This window comes from Lissotriton helveticus, chromosome 3_1, assembly GCF_964261635.1.
Source record: "Lissotriton helveticus chromosome 3_1, aLisHel1.1, whole genome shotgun sequence".
NCBI lineage: Eukaryota > Metazoa > Chordata > Amphibia > Caudata > Salamandridae > Lissotriton > Lissotriton helveticus.
Window position 1 is genome coordinate 766,344,466 of NC_136061.1, and position 22,809 is coordinate 766,367,274.

At 44.0% G+C, this 22,809-nt stretch overlaps 1 protein-coding gene across 1 annotated transcript in view; it reads left to right on the forward strand.

Moving 5' to 3' along the window:
- NRIP3 (nuclear receptor interacting protein 3) overlaps positions 1-22,809 on the forward strand; it is a 246,588-nt gene that overhangs the window by 140,189 nt on the left and 83,590 nt on the right. Inside the window, exon 3 of the mRNA XM_078682735.1 lies at positions 10,012-10,094. Within this exon, the coding sequence (XP_078538861.1) occupies positions 10,012-10,094 (83 nt within the window). The remainder of the gene's footprint in view (positions 1-10,011; positions 10,095-22,809) is intronic.

Below are 22,809 nucleotides of genomic sequence, written 5' to 3' on the forward strand. Positions count from 1 at the left end.
GAGCTTCACTGGGACACTGACATACAGACACGATGACACAAAGATATTGACCATAAGACACAATCCCAATACAGTAATATGACCTCGAAACACTGACTGGAGGATCGAAAAATTAGTGTACTGATATGTGGATACTGACAGTCACTGACAGAAAGTTAGTTATATGGAGGCACTGATACTTAGATACTACTGATGGGACATGATACTAGAACGCTGACACAGGGCCACCAACACTTGCAAAGGCTTTTGCTACAGGGACAAAGAAACTCAAACATTGACATGGATCACAAATATTAATAGTAGGGCACTGACACAGGAGCACAAACACTCATACTGGAACGCTGACAAACGGGCACTAGCAATCACAAGGTAAAAAATAACAGAAGGACGCAAAATTAAGGGCACCCACATGTACATGATGATATTGTTTTGGAAACCGTAACATTGGAAGGCTGAATGGGGACCACACACATTGACGCTGAAAAAGTGGCAATAGCCAGTGATGCTGGGAGACTGAAAAGGGAAATTAGGACACTCACGTTAAAATACTAATGCTTGGATTCATTATTACCAGGACAATGAAATGGCACAGGGGCACTGACTAGAGAAACTATAGTTTTATTTTTCATCTGCTGGCTAAACGTGCATGTGTAGGGAGGGGCGGGCTGGGTCATGGAGGGAGGAGGAGTGGTATGTGCACTTCTAAGTGCACATGTCTGTTTGGTCGGCCGACTTAGGCCGGCCAAACAGACATGTGCAGTTAGGTTTCTCCAGCCAAGCTGTATTGCACAGCTGGTTTGGAGAAACAACACAGACTCCCTTTGCCTGAGCGAGTATTAGATTAGCCTACTCAGGCCAATCATCACGCTTCTCTCATGCTTAGTAATAGCATGAGAGCAGAGCAGGGATTCCACAGGGGGTCTCTGATGCTGTCCCAGTGTCTGCTGAGACCAGGAAGCAGAGGAATACTGAGGCACGAGGCGGCCGACAGTTTATGTACGTCTTAATTTTTTATTATTTAAACCACCACCCCGCAATTCCCCTCCCACACACCCCCTGCTCCTCCTTTGACTGCCACACCGCTTTTCGTTTGTACCACTTTCCACTGCACATACTGGGTTACTGACCTCTAGTTCTTGTTATGGGTCACTGACATTGGGATGCTGGTAGAAGTACACTGTCATAGGGTCACTGACATTGATAGTGATGCTTGGACATTTACATGGACACTGGGCACAGCCAAGGGTTACCTTCACAGGAATGCTACCTGGGAACACCCACACTGGGACATGAGTCTACTGGAATAGAGACACTAATTTTCAGATGGACATGGACACGTTCACACTGGAACATTTGGTAGATAGAGAAATAGGGGCACTGACGTGGATACTAGAAAACTGACAAGGGGAAACAATAAGATACTGTGATGCATGCACTAATTCTGTTATGGGGATGCTGACAAGGAACACTGACAAGTCCACAAATACTAATCTGAGATACTGACGCAAGGGCACCTGTACTGGGGGACTGATGCAGGTTGCTACAACACATTGATGCTAGCACTAGGAAGTGACATAACACTGGGAACCAGAATCGAGGCACTGATACTGGGTCACTGGCAGAAGAGCACCAAAACGGACACAGGGAAACTAACAGGGGCACACAATTGTTGGGGCACCAATACTTGCACATGAACACTGATGGGGGATCATGGCATGGGAAAGTGCCACTGAGGCACTAACACAAATACTGATATGGATGGTGGACGGCATACACGGAGGAAAGAGAGAGGCGGTTCATAAACATTGGCGATAACAATTCATCGGGAATCGAGAATGAAGCTCTGCTGAGTTCGGCATAAAGGAAGGAATCTTGTGAGCTTGTGTGCAACACGGTTAGCAACTGGATCTATGCTATCAACTTAATTCCTTGGTGGTAGGAGTGGAATTAGGAAAACTGGCAACACAAGGCAGTGGGATCGTCTCTTCTTTACAAATTTTATTATATGTCGCTTCATACCTGGAGAGTATTTCCCTGATGACGGGTCCTCCTGAAATGCATTGGGATATGTAACACTACATGGAGTTTGGGATTCGAAGAATGAATGTGCATACAGATTTATTGTTCAATGAAACGTGAAGCTTATGGATCATTAATTTTGTGTAATCATTGATTGTGGGAGCCAATTTGAGATGCTCTTGAAGATTTGAGTATTAGATTTCATTTGAAAAACTTTATTTGTAAACCAAATATTTTGCATAATAATTATTGGAATTACATAGCATCATTATTGGGCTGGTGAACAGTGTATGTATGTATGTATGTATAAAATATTTTATTACGCGCTCTGCTACTACAGAGTATCCTGGCGCGATATGTGAGCTAGAACAGAGCCTGACCAGAGGGAGAGGAAGAGCAACTAGATACTGAGTTTAAAAAGGTGGGTTTTTAACCCTTTCTTAAATTCTGTCAGTGTCGCTGACGCTCGCAAAGAGAGCGGCAGGGTGTTCCAAGATCGGGCTGTTTGGACAGAAATGGACTGGCCACCCAATCTCACATATCTGAATTTCGGCATGTCCATCAGGAGGAGATTAGCTGATCGAAGTGCACGGCGAGGGGTATAAAAAATGAACCTTTTGTGCAAATATTGTGGTCCCTGTTGGTGCAGGGCACGAAAGGCCAGGACCAAAGATTTGAACACAATACGATGGGCCACTGGAAGCCAGTGGAGTTTTCGGAGATGGACAGATGCACTAGTTCTTCTTGGAAGATGGAAAAGAAGTCGGACCGCCGCATTCTGAATAATCTGCATTCGGTTGATGAGATATTTAGGGAGACCGCTAAAGAGAGCATTGGCATAATCCAGCCTTGAGAGGATCAGAGCACGCAGGACCGTCTCTTTTGCTTCCCTGTGGAGCAGTGGAAGGAACCTTTTTAGTGACTTGAGGGTCAGGAAACAGGTCGCCGTTAGTTTTTTTAAGTGTGCTTCAAACTTAAGATCCTGTCCGAACCAGACCCCCAAGTTTTTTGCCAGGCCTCCAAGAGAGCTGGGACAGGCAAAATCAGACGGCCAAATAAGATCTTTAAAATTGGCCGGAAAGTTGCCATAGAACAACAGCTCAGTCTTGTCCTCGTTGCATTTAAGTTGGGCTAAAAGGAGCCACCGGAAGACGTTGGATAGACAGGAGCCGACGACACTGGCATCTAAACTATTCTTAGGCCAGGTAAACAACAACTGTGTGTCGTCGGCATAGGCCATTATTTTGGCCCCCCACTGCTCAGCCAGATGGATCAACGGGGTCATATAAACGTTAAACAGCAGGGGGCTTAACGTCGACCCCTGGGGGACCCCTGTACTGAGCTTCTTGGGAGACGAGGCGTAGGGAGGCATCCAAACTTGCTGCGTCCGTTCTGACAAAAACGAGGACAGCCAGGCCAGAACCGCGCCTGACAGTCCAACCTCAGCCAGCCGGTTCAGCAGCAAAGCATGGGGTACCGTATCGAAGGCGGCAGATAGGTCCAGCAAAACCAGGACCGCTCTGCCGCCTCCGTCCAGACACTCCATGATGGCCTCCGAGACTTCCACCATAGCCGTCTCGGTGCTGAAAGCCGCCCTGAAGCCCGATTGAGCCGGGTGCAGGGCCTGGGAGGACTCAATAAAATTATTCAGCTGCCTAAAGACCACCTTTTCACAGACCTTCGCCAGTGCCGGAAGCAACGATATCGGACGATAGCTGGACGTGGCAAGAGGGTCCAGGCCGGACTTCTTAAGGAGGGGAAGCAATTTCGCCTGTTTCCAGCAAAGGGGCACAGAGGCAGAGGCCAGGGACAGATTGACCACATGAGTGGCCTCCTGGTAGACCAAGCTCGCAGCTCCGCCCAGAACCCTGGCGGGGCACGGGATAGAGGGTGAGGCCGACTTTAGTGACTCCAAGATGGCCAGCACGTCCGCTTGCGTAGCTGGCTCAAAAGTGGACAATTGGCTAGTAGATTGCTTCACCCCAGAACTGGCAAAGGGTAGCGCGGGCTGAAGAAGACCGCAGGAATTCCGGAGCTCCTCTTGGATTTTGATGATTTTGTTATCAAAGAAACAGGACAGTTCTTCGCACCAGAGATCAGAAGCCGGAAGAACTGGGGAGGCAGCACAGGGAGAGAGAAAACTCTGAACAATGGCAAAGACTTCTCTGCCATTGTTGTCCGCCTTCTCTATCCTATCAGAGAAGTACCTACTTTTGGCAGCTTTAATTTCTGCGTAGTAAACCTTCTGCGCCCTCCGCAGATCGATCTTCAGATCAGGGCGGAACTCACGGCGCCAGGCTCGCTCCAGTTTTTTACAGCCGGCTTTAAGTTCCCTGAGAGCGTGGGAGAACCAGGGTTTAGAGGGTGATGACCTAACCCGTTTGCAGCCCCCTTTATTGGTGGGCACAGCGGCACTATGTTTAACCCAAGCATTGAATAAATCCACTGCAGACTCTAGGTTAGACGGCAACGTTGGCCGATTAGCCAAAAGAGAATCTGAAAAGGTGGTTACATTTATTCTCTGGGCGTGAGCTTGAGGGGCAGGCAAATCCTTCAACACTTTAGGACCCAAGGGCCAGGTGAACCGAAGTAAGGCATGGTCGGACCAGGTAACCCTCATAGGGGGTGACATAGTGATCTCGAAGTTAGAGCAGACCAAATCTAACCAGTGACCAGCCTTATGAGTGGGGAAGTTCACCCATTGTGTTAGGTTCGCCACCGCAAGGACATCAGCCAAACCCCTTGATTCGGGCAGGTCCCCGATGTCCATATGGATGTTAAAGTCACCCAGCAGGAGATAGCGAGAAAAATTAAGGGCACGAGGCACAATAACCTCCTCGATATTGCCCATAAAACTGCTGGCATAGACGGGGGGGCGGTAGAGTAGGGTACCTCCCAGAGTGAAGTGGGGGGAAAGGACCACAACAAAGTGTAGCATTTCAGATTTGCCAAGTAAATCTGGCGGTTCATTAACCACTACCCAATGGTCACGATAGATAACCGCCACACTGCCGCCCCTGCCAGATGGTCTGTCCATCCTCGTGATCCTAAATCCACGTGGAATGGCAAGTTCGATCACCGGAATACAAGATTCGGTGAGCCAAGTTTCAGTAATGAAGAGGAGATCAAACTCCTGGCCATCGAGCAGCTCAAAGATATCGGCCGCGTGGCTGACCATAGATCTTGCATTAATCAATCCGGCTTTAATATTGTCTACATTGGTCCTGGATAAAATGGCAGGGGACGGTTGGTGTGTAAAATTGAACCCACAAGCCGGACAACAATGTAGCGTGGTCTCCAGCACCTCCCAGTGTTTAGTGGCATCGCAGCTGAAAGTATTGAGGGCAAAAAGTTCCTCCGAAGTATACTTCAGAGAGCCAGCATAAACACATCGGGGAAGATAGGGAGGTGGCAGGGCCCTGGGCCCGTCCGGGACACGGACGGGCACAGACGGCCCTCCTTTGGCGCTCCTTCGGTGCGCAGACGGCGCGCTCGACGCATTGACGCGTGAAATAGGGGCGGCCGATTCCGGAAACTAGAGCGCCAACCCCGGTGCAATGCGGTCCCGCCTCACTTCCGGGAACCGCTGGGGCCGAGCGCTGAGGGCGGGAGTGACCTGAAATGTGCAAACACGCAAAATTCAAAAGTGCACAGTGGAGAGCACCATTACACTAAGGTAGGCAGAATTAATAAAGTTTCACGCTAAGCGCCAGAGCAGCAATTAGAGATAAAAGCAAATTAAAATGCGCGTAATTGAAGGGTCATTAAAAAATACAAAGCGAGTCAAAGGCTCAGTCGTAGTCACATAGACCACCTTCTATTCATGTGACAGTTCATGTTCTCATGTTATTTTGAACGCCGCTCCTTCCTTATTAGGAATTACAACTTAAAAAAATATAAGGACATTTTCCAATGCTAGCCTCTGAGAAGAGTGGGCCTCATGGCAGTGAGAAACAAAATAGGCTGCTTGTCACTACCAGGACATGCCACAGATAAAGGCACATGTCCTACCTTTTACCTATACGGCACATTGCCCATAGGACTACCTAGGGGCTACCTTAGGGGTGATCTATGGGTAATAAAAGGGGAGTTTAAGGCTTGGCAGGTAGTTATGAATGCCTAGTCAAAGTAGCAGTAAATTTAGCACACAGGACTTGCAGTAGCAGGCTGGCATGAAACTGGTTTGAAAGGCGAATTCTATGGGTAGCACAAGCAGTGCTGCAGGCCCACTGGTAATATTGAATGTACAGGTCCTGGTTACACTGCTTTACAAGGGACTTCTAAGTAAATCAAATATACCAAACAGGTGTAAACCAATCATACCTTGTTTAGAGGAGAGAACACATGCACTTTAGCACTGTTTAGCATTGGTAAAGTGCCCAGAGTCCTAAAGCCAATAAAAAGGTCAGAAAAATAGGCAAAGGACGGCAAAGTATTCGGGGATAATCATGCAGAAAGGGCCAGTGGGTCAGGTTCAACACAACCCACTTCCAACCTAAAGCCAGGGTAGAATTATCAATACCTTGATGGGCTTCAGGATGATAGAACATGTATCGTGGCCCACTACTGCAGGGGCACATGCCAGTTCTATACCTCACTAAACCCAGTTGGATCCCTCTGTCTATACTCTCAGGGCCCTCTAAGGTAACCCATGGGGAATGCTTCTCCTCACCTGCGTACCCCACCTGTGAAGCGCCTCAGTTTAAGAAAAACTCTGTCCACAATTATAGCAACCAAAAGAGGCCACTGACAGCTGTCAGCGCCCAAAGCCAGGCTTCCGGCCATCCAGGGGTCTATGTCCTCTGTGGCTTCTTAGAGTGGGGCATCCTTTCTCCACTTCACCTTCCACCAGTTCAGGGGTGGTATCCTGAAACTGGTCCTCTACCCCAGAGTCTGTACCCTCAGGCTCGACAGCAGTCAGGGGCAAGTCCTTCCTCTCCTGCCCCTCCTTCTGGGGTTACGCACCCTCCTTTTGGGAGTGGCACCCCTGAATCCAGTACTGTCAGGGCACTTGTGGCACCCTTCCTGTACAATTCTCCCACCAGTTCAGGGTCTGTACCCTTAGGCTGAGCATGTACCAAGGGATACACATTCTTCATGAGTTGTGTAAGAGACTGCCTGACAATGGTCTCCCAACCCCTGTCCATTTCACAAAGTATGAAGTCCTCCAAGGCCAGAACTGGCGTCACCAGGGTCAGCACTGGGGTGCTCTAATCTAAGAACTGGCAACCCTTGATTCACTGATACTCCCACTGGGTACTGTCTCCCCCGCCTAACACTCCATCTGGACTTCTGCACCCTCCTTTGCAGAGTGGTACTGCCAGACACCAGAACTGGTGGGGCGCATGTCACAGCCGCCGCCCAAAGTTCTCCTGACACTATGGGATCCCCCTCACCAGATGATCTCCATGTACAGACTAGGTTCTCTCTCTGGTGTTCCCTTGGGATACTCTCCAGGCTCTGGGACTGGGTTTTGGGCACCCTGGGCCTCTGCCACCTCTCCACCTTCTCTGAGAAGGGCATTGGAACCTCTAACCATCTCACTACACTGAGACCTGTCTGGGCTACTACGAACCTCCCCCCACCCTTGGTTGGGGGGAGCCTGAGCCACTCCTTTTAGGATAACTCTCAATTGCCTTACCATACCCTTTGGCATTCAACCAGAGCTGCTCCTTTGCAAATACCCTGAGGACAGAGAACTTACACTCCAACACGTGTTGGCGTAGTTCTAGATAACAATAGCGGAACATATGCTCTATGATAATCAGTTTGTACAGCCCTTTAAAATTATTTACTGTCCTATCCTTCACCCATCCATCCAGTGCTTTGCAAAAATACTCCACAAATTCCGCCCAGGACTGGTGAGACAGTTTCCGGCTGCCCCTGGCCCTCAATCTATAATCTTCATGGGTGAATCCACACTTTCTTATCAGTGTTTCTTTCATGGGGGTGTACTTCTGGCTGTCACTCCCGTCTAGGGCCAGGCGGGCATCCCTCTTAATCTCAGGAAGATAACTCCTTGGGCCAGTTCCCCAGTCCTCCTCCGGGATTTTGTGTGCTGCCAGAGCTCTCTCATACTCCTGCGACCACTGATAGATGTCATCCCCCTTCTAGAAGCTAGGCACCACGTCTGTGGGTATGTGAGTGGAATTTATAACACTGGACTCAATATTGCTCCAGGTCCAACAGACACCAACCTCAGCATCTACTCATTTGTGGGAATGGTTGCAAATATGTAATTTGACAACTTTCGCTTCTTAGTAATAAGTAGGGATTATATCCCCTTCAGAGCCATGCTGTAGTTGTAAGAGTTGTAATCAATACCTAGAGGGAGTATACAAAATCCCTCTATGCTGGAGCCTAGATTGCCAATTTAAGAAGTGGCATTGAGTGCAATAACCTAAATGGCATTTAGTCTGATTTAATGGCGCCTGGCCTAGTCATGGCTTGTCCTAAAAGTATACATTTCCTGCCAGTTACGCAGAGCCTCATTCAAAATAACACGAATGGATTTTAAGCGCCTCAATTTGAAGTACAAGATTAGAGGTCACTTAGGTGATGCCAGGGTCATTGTGTGCGACGCTGTGGTAGGGTTGAGGAGACTGATTGTTTGTCCCCTTGTCAGTTGGACGTGTTAGCTGACCTAAGACCATTCAACCTCATTATGAAGTCCTTTGTATTTGGGCTGGTAATTTCCCCACTGGAGTTATGATAGTGGCTGGTATTGTATCCCTGTGGGCTGGAAAAATGCACCATTAACTGGGAAACTCAGAGGGCCCGATTCACAGAACTAACTTAAGACAAAATCCTAAATGTACTACTTTTGGTATTCACAGAAGGCATTTAGTAGTCTTAAATCAGGATTTTGTCTTAAATTAGGATTTTGTCCTGAATTAGGATTTTGTCCTAAATTAGGATTTTGTCTTAAATTAAACTTAAATTTAATTTAAGTTTGTCTTAAATTTAATTTAAGGAAAAATCCTAATTTAAGAAAAAAATCCTAATTTAAGACAAAATCCTAATTTAGGACAACATCCTAATTAAAGACAAAATCCTAATTTAGGACAAAATCCTAATTTAATACAAAATCCTAATTTAGGACAAAATCCTAATTTAAGACAAAATCCTGATTTAAGACAAAATCCTAATGTAGGAAAAAATCCTAATTTAAGACTCCTAAATGCTTTCTGTGAGTACCAAAAGTAGTAAGTTTAGGATTTTGTCTTAAGTTAGTTCTGTGAATCGGGCCCGGAGTGTCCACTAAGAAATGGGGAATCACATTGGAATTGGATTTACTGCAGTCAATTTACTGCACAATCACAGCCGATTTGGTATCCAGAGATTTTTTTGTTGCTTCAAGCAGTTAGAAACTGTACGGGCCTGCGGTGTTTCTGCATTACCCCTAATCCAGATGGGCTAAGTAACTCCTATTCCAGTGCCCATCAGAGATTAGGACTAACGTTTAATGAGAGCCTTTTGGACAATTTTGCAAAGCATTTAAACCTATTTGTTCTGATGTCAATAAATGGGTTAAGCCGTAAAAAGGGACATTCTGCCTAGTCTGTGTTTGTAGTTTGTACAGCTTTTTATAAATCTCAATAGAACCAAGAGGCAACAACGTTTTTAATCCTTTCTTTAAAACACATCAAATTTAGCGCATGTCTTTATTTAACTATTTACAGATGCTAAATAATTGTTATCAGCAATTAAAACAGAGGTATGAATAATTGATTTCCAATTTACTTTTGGAACATGTATGTGAAATGTAGTTAAAGGAATACAGCCGACTACCTATCCCTTGCAAATACGTTTTTAAAGCATGTCTGTACATAGAACTCTTTTTCACAAAAATGCTGAGTTACACTGATATCTGATTTTGATGGGCATTATTCTGAATCACGCTTTGCTTAATAAACTACTCTACTTTTGGGTATGATGTTCCTGGTTGATTGTGAAATGGATGTTCACAATAGCATATCTTGTCTTCCACAGTGTGCTGGAAAGGATCTGAAAGTTATGATTGATACCGGCTGTCAGTACAATCTGATAACATCTGCATGTGTGGATAGACTGGGGTAAGTAGTCTGCTCAACTGTTTGCATTAAAATAACTCCAGGTTTCTAACTTTGGATGTTCACAATGCAATATTGAAAGAAGCATGAGGTTGCCACGGCGAGGGCCCTGCTATACAGTGCAGGAAATGAGAATAAATTGCACCGGAAACTCACCAGCTGTTCTGGTTTTATGCTATGTTAACATTAGTAGTGAAGTGCACTAGCACCATGTGGTCTCTAGGCGCTGTTTCAAATGTAGGCCAGAATACCAACCCTGGGCTAATATTCCAACTTTCCAAATGTTTGTCTATGAACCAGGTCTTTAGCTGTTGGCGAAACATAACTAAAGAAGTTTCAGGGCATACATTTGGAGGCAGTGAATTCCAAAGTTTAGCTGCACTAATAAAAAAGAATCCTCCCCCTGATCTGGATTTGTGGAGTTTAGATTCCACTACAAAGTTAGCAGTGGAAGATCTACATTTTCTCTCCAGACTATAATCTTTTAGATTCTTGAGAAAGAAGCTTGTAGCTGCCTTGGATCGATGCAATCCATAACGTTTTTGAAGACTTGGCATTGTGTGTGCAAAGCGTGGCGCATCCACCAGCAACCCGCCTCCCGTATTCTGAATAATGTCAATTTTTTTCCACAGGAACCTGGGATGGTCCAGTTGTAAAGCATTCCCATAACCTAACTGGGAGCCAATCAATGCAATCACTGTTTGAAGTGTACCATCAAAAATTAGTAATTACATCATTCTCAATATTCTGTTGAAGTACATAAAAGACGATACTACTGCCGAGACTTGAAACCATTGCGACAGCAGATTACCAGCCTTGATGAAATAAACGGAATAAGGGTTTAGCACCCAGTTCAGGTGGCTTGTAAGTGTTCAGCCACATGTCATTCCACCCTGTGACTATCATAACCTTCTCAGTCTTCTCTGCCTTTAGTTTTAACTAGTTGCTACTCATCCTCTGTCAGATGTAGATCAGTGTCTTGGAATGTACTCTGTGTGGGAGGAGAGGGTATTCTGGAAACCTAAGAGGATTTGGGTGTCATCTGCATCCATGAGAGATCTGATTCTTCGTTTCCTTTGAATCCTTGGCAGCTGGGAATACATTGATATTGAACAAGTGATGTGTAATGGCCAGTCCTTGATTGTGAGTTTTCTGACACCAGTGCTGTATAGAAGAGGACAAGTCCAAGAGCACTGTCGGTGTCAGGCAGACAAGATATTGGTTAATTTACATGTATGCATTAGTTTTTCAAACTTTGGCCTGTGGAAACTATTCAATTTAACACATTTTACCCTTTGGAATAAACCCACCTGGACACACCAGCAACAGCCTGAATGAGAAGGAACAAGGGCCCGATCCGATGTAAGAATTACTGGTTGGAAAATTCTGGTCACAATTGGCGACCACTATTTGTGTTACCAGAGGATATTTAATGAACTAACCTATGTCCTAATAGGCCAGTTCATTAAATTATGATTTGGAGTAGGTCACAATCCAACTGACCTCATGAATGTTAATGGGGTAAGTTGGTAATTATGACTCACTCTGATTGGTGGTCCTTACAGCGATGGTGCGTTAGCAGACCACCATGTCTGTGATTGACTTTCAGTAAAGTAAACTTTTTAAAATGCAGTCCGTTTTACTTAAAGGAAATAGAGCTATGTTTAAAAAGAAATGATTTCTTTTTTAAAAGTTGGAAGTAGTGGCCGCCTACTCCCCAACAAACATTTATTTTTTCATTCACAAAACGGAAGGGATCCCAAAGGGACACACAGGTTTTAGGTAAGTGCATCAGACTTATAAACATGACAAGTCCCTATGGCATCTTCGAGAATAATAAAACTATACTCGTTGCTAAAACAGTATGCGCGTTGGCACACCCACCCACTTTAAAGGGTCGTCTTCTTCACAAGGTCTAATACATGTAGGAATACTAAATGTCCTCGTATTGTTCTCCCAGCAGCATCTAAAAATGTATTCATGAGCAGCATTGCAATTACATTTGATACTCTTTCTCCGTATTTAAACATGTTTTCTGTGCAGACACATTGAAGTAAAAGTACTTTCACTACAAATGTAGTAGTGGCAAATGCAGCGATAACAATAAGAATGACTAGAATTCCACTTCCTCCATCATTGCAAGACGTCCTGGCTCTAGAGTAAAAATAGAAACATTGTGAAGACACCAGAAAAAAAGGCAACATATAAACTGCATAACTATAGAGTGCAAAAGAACAGTGGGACTAGAAGCCACCGGTCCAAGCGAGAATTTAGCAAGGTCGTAAAGTGCAATGTTGTGAGGATGCAACCAAAATCCAGGTTACAAGGTTAAGTCATGATTATAACTTGTTTGTATATGACTCGCTTTTAAATGTATTGAAATTTCTATGGATGCTAAAAATGATTACTGACGCAGAAAGACGAAGGAATCCAACACTTGGCTCATGCAGTCCTCACGCAGTGAGACACATAGCCTGCAAGAAGCCTTTGCAGTGTCTTTATGGTATTCCTGGTCTGGAGGTGCATTGCGTTTGAAAAGTATATGTATTTTTTTCAATAACTTCTGACTTTGATTTTATATGTCGGGAGCTTTTCCAAAGTTGGATTTTTGCAAGAGGCTAAAACTTTTCTTTACATCAATCACTCATGACCACACGTCGTGGCTTGTGGAATGGAAAAAAAGAGCAATCGAAATGTTAATTAATCTGACCAGAATGTATGTCTGCTGAAGTGGCTATATTCTGAAAGATCCATATAGATTCTAATCCAAAATCCTAAGGTGGTGTTCTCAGAGCGATCAGCTCAGTCCACAGGCTCACTTTTTGCTACCCCTCCCCCCAGCCTCTGATTGTCAAATTACTCACCCTTTGCTGTAGCCAGGTGAACAGGGTTCTTAACAGGCAGTAAATGTTGAAACATTGGGTAAATGGCAAGGTGTCGTGTATGATCTTAGCAGCTTGGATGATGATGTAATTATTCAGAGATATGATCAGTAATGCCATCAATGATGTAATTTAACATGTCACAAGTGATGTAATATGTGGGGTAATAAGCAGTGTATCATGGGTGTAAGTTAGAGTTAGGTAAGTAAAGTAAAACTAGTGAATTTGAACAGTTTTTGTTTTTTTAAACATTAGTTTTTATATTGTTACAAAACCTAACTATACCATCACTTTAACCTTTATTTATGGGTTTTTTATGAATTCCTATGATTTTTTTAATGTGAGCCCAAATCTTCGTACCTTACCTAACTATAATGTCACTTTAATGTTTGGCTTTTTCAGTGAATGTTTGAGGTTTTATTAACGTAAAGTAAGATCTTATTATCTTACTTCACTATAATATCACTTTAACCTTTGTTTTTTTAGTGAATTCAGTTTTTTAAAATCATATTCACCCCACTCCCTCACTGAACATAGCTTATGACCATGCGCAGAATGAGATTGCATGCAGCACTTGGCCTACAGCGAGGCCTTATGCCCAACCCCTCTTTGGCGTTCAACCCATCTCAGCCAATTAGCATGCTCTATTTTGTATTTGATTTACAACAGGAGTACAGCAGTCACTATCAGTATGTTTCTAAGCGTAAGTACTCTGAAACGGCTGAATGGATTTACACCAAATCACAAAAGCACGCTTTCTGAATAATGATCTAGCTTTCTGTCAAATTAGGTGTAATTCTGTTCAGCCGTTTTATTCTGTATCACTTCCCCAAAATTCCAATGGGAAATTGCATGGGATAAACATGGTTTGGGACTGCCTCTTTTTCTAAGCCTGCGCTTGATGGATCACCCCAAAAATTTTCTTGAAGTAGCTGCTTTGGATGAACTTTCTTTCAGAAATTTTCGTAAAGATTCCTCAAATGACGGCAATGTTATTAACAGAACAAAAAATGGTTTCCATTGGAAAAGTGTGTGTGAGTTATAGTTACTTTAGGGCAAAGTTATAGTAATTTGTGATAAATATAACTGGTGAATATCAGTGGTTTTAGTTTGTTTAAAACAGATTGTTTTAACTGACATTTTCACCCAACTATAACGTCCATTTAACCTTTGGTTTTATTGGGTGAGTGACTTTCTAATGTTTTTCATTATAAAGTAATATATTATCACAATTCCTAACTTTAAGGTCTTTATAACCTTTGTTTTTTCATATTATATATATATATATATATATATATATATATATATATATATATATATATATATATATATTACCTACATATTACCTACTGGCAGTCGCCAGTAGGTAGATATAGTTAGGACCTATTATCCATAGGAAATCTGCAACATTCTATTTGGAATAACTTTGGCGTCGATTGACGAATCCTCGCAAAATTTTTCAAAACTTTTGGCCAGCTCCGGTCCACGGTGATTCGTCAAGCAGTGGCCGAGAAAAAGGTGGGGTCCCAAAATGCGTTTTCCCCATGTAATTTCCCATAGGACCTTTAGCCGCAGCTACAGCCTGAACTGCTGAACGGAATTACACCAAATTTGGCAAACAGGTAGTCCTTAGTTCAGACTCATGCCTTTTGCTTAAATGGTGTAAATCCATTCAGTAGTTCCTGAGAAAATGACAGTTAAAAGCATTTATATATCAATGGGCATGGGAGATCCGCGTACCTATCTGCGTACCCTAAGTGCAGCCTACACGCTCCCTGCCGTGCACCAGCTGTATTTTAATTGGCTGTTAACACTGCAAACCAGGAAGTGTTGGCAGCCATCTTGTGCCTCGGTAGAACCGAGGCACAAGAAACCCCCAAAAAAGTCGCAAAACGCGAAAAGGGGGCAGGGTAGAAATACCCTGACCCCCTAGACCTGCTCAGGGGGTCCCACAAGGACCCCGAAGGCCCCAAAAATATATATAAAAAAAACAGAGGATGCGCGCAGGATACGCGCATCCAGCCGATAAAAAAAAAAGAAACGCGGTCTTCCAGGCTAAATATGCTAATTTCCCCCCGGGGGGACCAAATCCTGGGGGCATTATCAAACAAATAGTGTGGGGGTCCCAATCCCCCCACACTGCCCCGGGGACCGCCACCCCCCGGGGCTTGTTTAAAATGGGTGGGGGGGCTCTCAGACCCCACAGCCCCAGGGATTGCCACCCCCTAGGCTTCAAAACATTGACTGAGGGGGATGGGGTCCCTGGGGCTAGTAGGGGGCCAAGCGGCCCCCCTCCCAAAAGAAAAAGCCCATAAAAAAGAAAGAAACGCCCCGGGGGATGGGGTCGCCGGGGCCAGAACTGGCCACAGGAGGTGGCAAGGCATCCCCCCTCCAAAATAACAATATTATTTAAAAAAAGGGCCATGCCCCGGGGATGGGGTCCCTGGAGCAAATTATGGCCTCGGGAGGGTCACGCAGCCCCCTTCCCGATTTTTTTATTTTATTAAAAATTTGGGGCAGGCCCTGGGGGATGGGGTCCCCAGGGCCAATAAATTAGAAAAAGAAGGGGGGCTACCCCCTTCTTTAAAAAAAAAAAGGGATCGGGCCGGAGGCCACGCCCCCTCCTTGCACCACTCTGCAAACTTGCCCCCTGGCGCGTTTGCAAAGGGGGAACAAATTCCCCTTGAATACTGGAAGTCCCTGGGGGCCAACTAGCCCACCAGGAACCTCCAGTATGTGCCAGGGGGCTGCTTTGCAGGAAGGTGTTCTGAGGTCACGCCCCTTTTTACACCTCTCTGCGACGCAGCTGTGTGGCGCTTACTACAGGTACCGGGTGGGCTAGTTGGCCACCGGGGGACCTCAGGATTCAAGGGGACTTAATCCCCCAACTTAAAACGCGCCACATGGCGCGTTTGCACAGTGGTGAAGGTAGGGGGCGGGGCCTGAGGTGATATGTGTGCAAACACGCCCTGCGGGGTATTTTGAGTTGGGGAATTAATTCCTCTTCAATCAGAGGTCCCCTGGGGGCCATCTAGCCCACTAGGTACCTCCACTAAGCGCCAGGGAGCTGCATTGTAGAGTGTTGTAAAAAGGGGCATGGCCTCTGAACACCTCTCTGCAACGCAACACTCTGGCGCATACTGGAGGTACCTGGTGGGCTAGTTGGCCGCCAGTGGACCTCAGGATTCAAGGGGACTTATTTCCCCAACTTAAAACACGTCACAGGACGCGTTTGTACAGTGGTGAAGGTGGGGGCGGGGCCTGAGGTGATATGTTTGCAAACACGCCCTGTGGCGCGTTTTAAGTTGGGGAATTAATTCCTCTTCAATCCAGAGGTCCCCTAGGGGCCAACTAGCCCACCAGGTACCTCCAGTAAGTGTCACGGAGCTGTGCTGTAGAGTGTAGTAAAAAGGGGCGTGGCCTCTGAACAACTCTCTGCAACGCAGCTCCCTGGCGCCTACTGGAGGTACCTGGTGGGCTAGTTGGCCCCCAGGGGACCGCAGGATTGAAGAGGAATTAATTCCCCAACTTAAAACGCGCCACAGGGCGTGTTTGCACACATGTCACCTCAGCCTCTGCCCCCTTCCTTCACCATTGTACAAATATTCCTCTAAAATCAGCTGAACTACGAATTCAGATTTACTTACCTGTTATCAGGAGAGAACCCAGTGCTGCATCTATTAGCCCAGCACTGACCCTGAAAAGTAATTATAAGCATACTTACCAGTAACTTGTATTTCCTTCCATAGGAATCCATTGTGTGGTTTTTACCAGAAAAGTTTCTGTCGATTTTTGAAACGTACAAATATTCCTCTAAAATCAGCCGAACTACGAATTCCGATTTACTCAGCTGTTATCAGGAGAGAACCCAGTTCTGCATCTTTTAGCCCAGCACTGACCCTGAAAAGTAATTCTAAGCATATTTAGCAGTAACTTGTATTTCCTTCCATAGGAATCCATTGTGTGGTTTTCACCAGAAAAGTTTCTGTCGATTTTTGAAACGTACAAATATTCCTCTAAAATCAGCCAAACTACGAATTCCGATTCAAATATGGTACTCTGTATTTTACAATGAGTGATGAAAAGTTATACTAGTATATGATGAGGTGTATCTGATTGTCACGTGGATGATGTCATCAGTGATGTCATCAGTGATGTCATCAGTGATGTCATTTGAGATGTCATCAGTGATGTCACTGACCATGTCATGAATGATGTAATATGTGACATCACCAGCAGTGGATTGCGGCCGTGCGAGATATAATGAGTACAACTAACTATATCGGAGGAATTTCAATGGTTTTGTACAAGTGAAATGTCCAGCTAACTATAACACCCCTGAAACCTATGGTTTTTTCAGTGAATTTCTAAGGTTTAAGTGCTAATTCCTAACTATATCAGGCCTGAAACCTATGTTTTTTTCAGTGAATATATCTATCTATCTATCTATGTATATATATATATATATATATATATATATATATATTATATATATATATATATATATATATATATATATATATATATATATATATAGGAGAATCTGTAGCGAGGAGAAGGAATGGAATAAGCAGAGTAAAAAGACCATCATACGTTTCCAAAAAAGAAAATACAACAAGAAAGTGATCCAAAAATGCTGGGAAGAAGCAAAACAAAAATCAAGATTGAATTGCATGAAAAATAAGACAGATCAGGCGACAACAGATGAAGAACCAATCAGATTGATTCTGAGTTACAGCCAGGAATCTAGCAGGATAAACCAAATCCTAAAAAAGAACTGGAAAATTTTACAATTGGATCCAGTAATTGGCAAAAGAATGGGCAACCATCCAGTCATCACCTATAGAAGGGCTAAGAACTTACATGACCAATTGATCCATAGCCACTTCAAAAAAAGAAAAAAGAAAAAACTGTGGCTGAAAACCAAGGGCTTCGTCAAATGTTATAATTGTAAAGCGTGTGAAATCGCCAAGCCAACTACGGAAATAGCAATGCCCAATAAGAAAATATGGCAAATCAGGGAATGCATAACATGTAACAGCCAATACACAGTTTACATGATTGAGTGCCCCTGCAAATTAAGATACATCGGGAGCACCATCTGCGAACTTAAAAAACGTATGTTGGAACACATCCGAGCGACAGTACACAAGGACAGGAGCAACGCAGTTGCTAAACATATGGAGGCCCACCATAATGGAGACTGGAAAATGCTGTGATTTTGGGGCATAGAAACAATGTCTTTGTCTGACAGGGGAGGTCATAAGGAAAAACTTTTGCGGCAAAAGGAATCCAGACATATCCTCAACTTCAGGACGATGACCCCTTTCGGTCTTAACCAATCTGAAGAACTGTATATACACCTGTAATTTTATGAGGACAGAACCATTCCTAGAAATTCCCTATATGCAATCCCGTTCACAATTTTTACACAATTTTTTGTAACAACCCTTCACCACCCACTTCCCTTCACATTGCTGCAGTAACTCACCCAGATCTCGGGGACCGACTCCTACAAATCCACCAATCCCCACATTATGAACCATTGATATCACATTGCACTTAGGCCCATTAGAGGGGAGAAAACTTAGTTATTTATTGATTGCATAATACAATCTGGCCCACTGGAGGGCGGCAAAACGCACATGCAATTACATCACGCAATCACGAACACATCATGTACCAAAACACGGTAGGAAAAGATATTAATCACATTCCTCACATAGTCTTTCGAAAATGTAGGACTAACATGTTCACCATGCATTTCGGTTGGTGTGAATAATATGCCATTTTGTGATTCTATGTGAAATGGGGCAACATGGTAAAATTATGGAGTGACTACAATGCCCACAATTCTTACAACATCAGGGGCGGGACAAAAAATGTTGTGGTGTTGGTAACGCCCCGTTTGGGGAGTGACTTTGTATGCAACTTTATTGTTTTCTTTATAAGTTGTGAAAATGCACTTAACAAATTAACCGTGAACAAGACAGCGGAGGCTGTCGAAACGCGTTGGTTATTGCTTTGTTTTTTATACCCCAATGGATTGAAGAATAAATTATGAGAACATTGTCTCGTGTGGATTGCGATTAATTAAACTGCGACTCCAAGTTTCTTCTACCTTGAGGAATCGTTGTTGTGAGGTGTAGCGGTTGGGCTCAACCGCAGGAGTAATGCGGCCACGTTTGCAGCGCCTACCGGGAAAGGAAAGGGAGCCATATGGTTGGATATATATATATATATCTATATATATATATATATATATATTGTGTGTGTTATTAACTGCTGCCTACTGTAACTCAGGTGTGCATTTATTACTACTCATATTTGCCCATACGTTCTCTTTTTGTTGGACTCAGAGAAAGATTTCTTGAAACTCATGAAATCCTGTACCATATCCTCACCTACGGGCCTTTGAATCCAGATTTAAGACAATTTTGGAGCATTCACAACAAACGTTGTATGCAAGAAAAGCCAATCATATTGACTTTTCAGATGCCAGGTCTAAAGTCGCAGTGCCCATATGTGCTTACCAATTCATAATTAACATTACAAATCGAAATTTGCAATACACGCGTTGTGTTTCATTGTGAATCACAAGAGTAGAGGAGACTGGGGTGGGAGTCCAGTCCCCTTCACTCGGTGGTATTCAAGAATGTTTTTTAATTTTTTTGTAAGTTAGAAAGTATGGAATGGCGAGAATATGTGTAAGGAGAGAAGACATTTGCCCCACAAAGCACTGCATGCAACCCCCATGTGAAATTCAAAGTCGCCACTGTTTATATAGGTACACATGAAAAGTAACATCTGTAATGGAGGTCGGCTGCTTCCTTCCAAGCTTTCCTTAATTTTCCTAGTAGGTTGAACCAATTTCCATCCCATGATGGGGGGGTCGTTTGCAACATTTTGCTAACAGTCCATTTGTACTGTGTTTGCATTGTGTTTGCAAATCCGTTGCACTGCCAAAGGTGTGGCTGGTGGAAGCACAACTTAAAAGACGATGCAACCAACAACAAACCTCTTTATATATGAGGCCACTGGTTTTGTTTGTCACACTTAAAACCTTAATCTGCCAAATGTAGATGAATTGTTTAACCCCACCGTTATATATTGCGCCACGGATAGTACTGGCTGCTGCACTAAGAAGTGCTTTACTATTTGCCCCTTATCTTACAAAAAAATGTTGGTGCAAAATTCCACTTCCAACCTTCTTTGGACAGATGGGCCCTTTGGCTTTGATCGCATGATGGGTGTTTCTGCCCCAGGCACAACTAGATGTTGGCTTCCCTTAACTTAAACCTTTAACTTGACCAGCTTGTTACTAAGGAGCTGGAACAACTCAGTTATCTTCTGTGCTTCACTATCACCCCCTACATTATAGAGAATCAAAAAATATATACAATATAAAACACGGCGGGAGACAAATCACAGAAATACATTCCCTCTGGTCCCCGCAGTATAGAGAGATACATTAACGGTGATCCTTCCCCTGATTATCCCCTTCCATGTCACAGACGTCCACCCTGGGGAGACAGGGACAGTGCCTAGCAACCATATATGTCTCAGCGGGGACTCTCTGCTCCAGTTTCATCGTCTCTCATTTGTAAATTGCTTTTCACAGGTAAGGGCAGATGGGAAATACGTCATGGTGCATGGCTTTCATCTCGGGAAAGCCAGCTTTAAAGGCACTCAGTCCCGAGCCAGGAGTATGTGTGTGCATCAGCCTATGGTAGCTCTCAAGAGAAGGCAATCAGCACAATTGGTCATGTCGACCTGATTAAAGCCATGAAATGGAACTCTGGGAAGGGGTTCTGCGGAAATGAAATACGGTGCCCTACTTAGCGGTGGAAACTGGCTTTGGTAATAGGAATGCCCCATGGCATCATTTTCTTTTGATTTTACTGAACTAATAAGTATAATATACTGATATAGGCTTTCAGCCAGTAATCTTCATCCATTGGTCTATTATTGTGTCATTCACATTTTATTTTCTCCCACCACAACATGTGGCAGCGCTGCAGCCCACTTCAGCCACTGGTTGACTTCGCTGTGTGTAATGGCATTCTGCCCTTTCACACGGTGCACACTGGCACACAAAGTAGTTTCCTCCAGTACCAGAGACTACTATGGTTGTGGGTACTTTTTGCGACCCCAAAAATATATTTTTGCTTTTAGCCACTTTGTTTTTGCTTGGCGAGAGCCCGGCAGCTTCCCCTACAAAAACGTTTTGCAACAACCGTGGCAAAAGAAAACAAGCAATACAAAACCATAAGGTTGGCAGCCAACGTCAGACATATTGGCTCTGTAGAGGAAAATAGAAATATGTCCCATACGTTATAGAGACAAGCCTTAGCAAAGACATTAGGTCTGGCTTTAGTGTGCTTTCACTGCAAACACAACCATGCAAAAATGCTTACAGATTATTTCCACAATATCTTTGTGCAAGCTGCTCTTTCTGGGCCTCCTATGCCCGTGGCAATGCATCAGAAGGGCCTTTGTACATGCCATTGCGTGCAAAAATTAGCGCATTAGAGGCAGGCTTTCCGGCATTGCCAGTGCTTGTTGTAAATGTGCGTGAGATCGCTAAAGTTTTTGTTTTCTGCACCGCTGTATCATGGGGAGAGTGTATTAAGGTCAGGAGTTTGAAAGAAATGAACTAGTCTAGCTCATCAAATTTAAGATGATTCGATATTTGTATTTGGTGTTTTTTATGGCAATCCGGTCCGGGGCACAGCCCACATCGTAGGTAGGGAACATACAATATTGCAGTAGGTTTTTGTTTGATAGGAGCAAGCAGCAATCATATTTAGACAGAAAATTATTTTTGGCTGCAAACCACAAGTAGATGCAACATCACCATGGGTGTACCATCAACGAGTGTGTAAATATTTTTGGGTGCAGAAGCACACTAGGTGCAAAGTCATATATGGTGTAACATCTACAGTGATGCAGAGACACTTTATTGAAAAAACATATTTAGACACAACATTTTATGTGCATACATACAGTAAAGGGCATCCTTGGAATAAACTCAGCAGGAATATGGTATCACATTTAGGTCAAAAATCACTCAATATACAGGAAAAAACATGATAGTAAGATCCCATAACAGGTATAAAAGGTGTGTATCAATTTGATGTCACATTTGGTTGACAGAACAAGTAGGGGTAAAATCACTGGTGGCACACATTACTAGGAGCACAAATCCCATTTATTTTAATCAGGTCGACATGACCAATTGTGCTGATGGCTTTCTCTTGAAAGCAACCATAGGATCATAGCAAAAGCAGAATACGCACAACTTCAAGATTGTATCAGCAGCAACAATCTCCTCCGGACTACCAGTCTGATTCCAGGTCATGCTGCAGCATGGAGAAGCCTACCCTACGAATCACAGACAACGCTCTCCTAACCACAGAAAAAGATGACCCATGATTCATATTATTACTGGACTTCTCAGCTGCCTTTGACAGTGTAGACTACCATGGCCTCATTCACGCCCTGTAGTCTTGAATGGGATGCACTGCAAACATCCTTCACTGATATTCTTCCCTGTAGAACTGACACCAGTCTGTCCACATGGGTACTCCAGGTCCTGGAAGATCCTGATCAAATGCAGAGCTCCCCGCTGTTTCCATCTAGTTTCCCATCCTCGTCAACCTCCAGATGAAGCCCCTTCAGACTCTACTCACAGATGGCATTGTAACGAAGGAATACACTATTGACCCACAATTGTAATTATAATTCTTCTCTGCTCCACACATCCAACACCTCAAACAGTGCTTGTACCTCTTACAGACCAGAATGTATAGCAGTTCCCTGAAGTTTAACCCCCA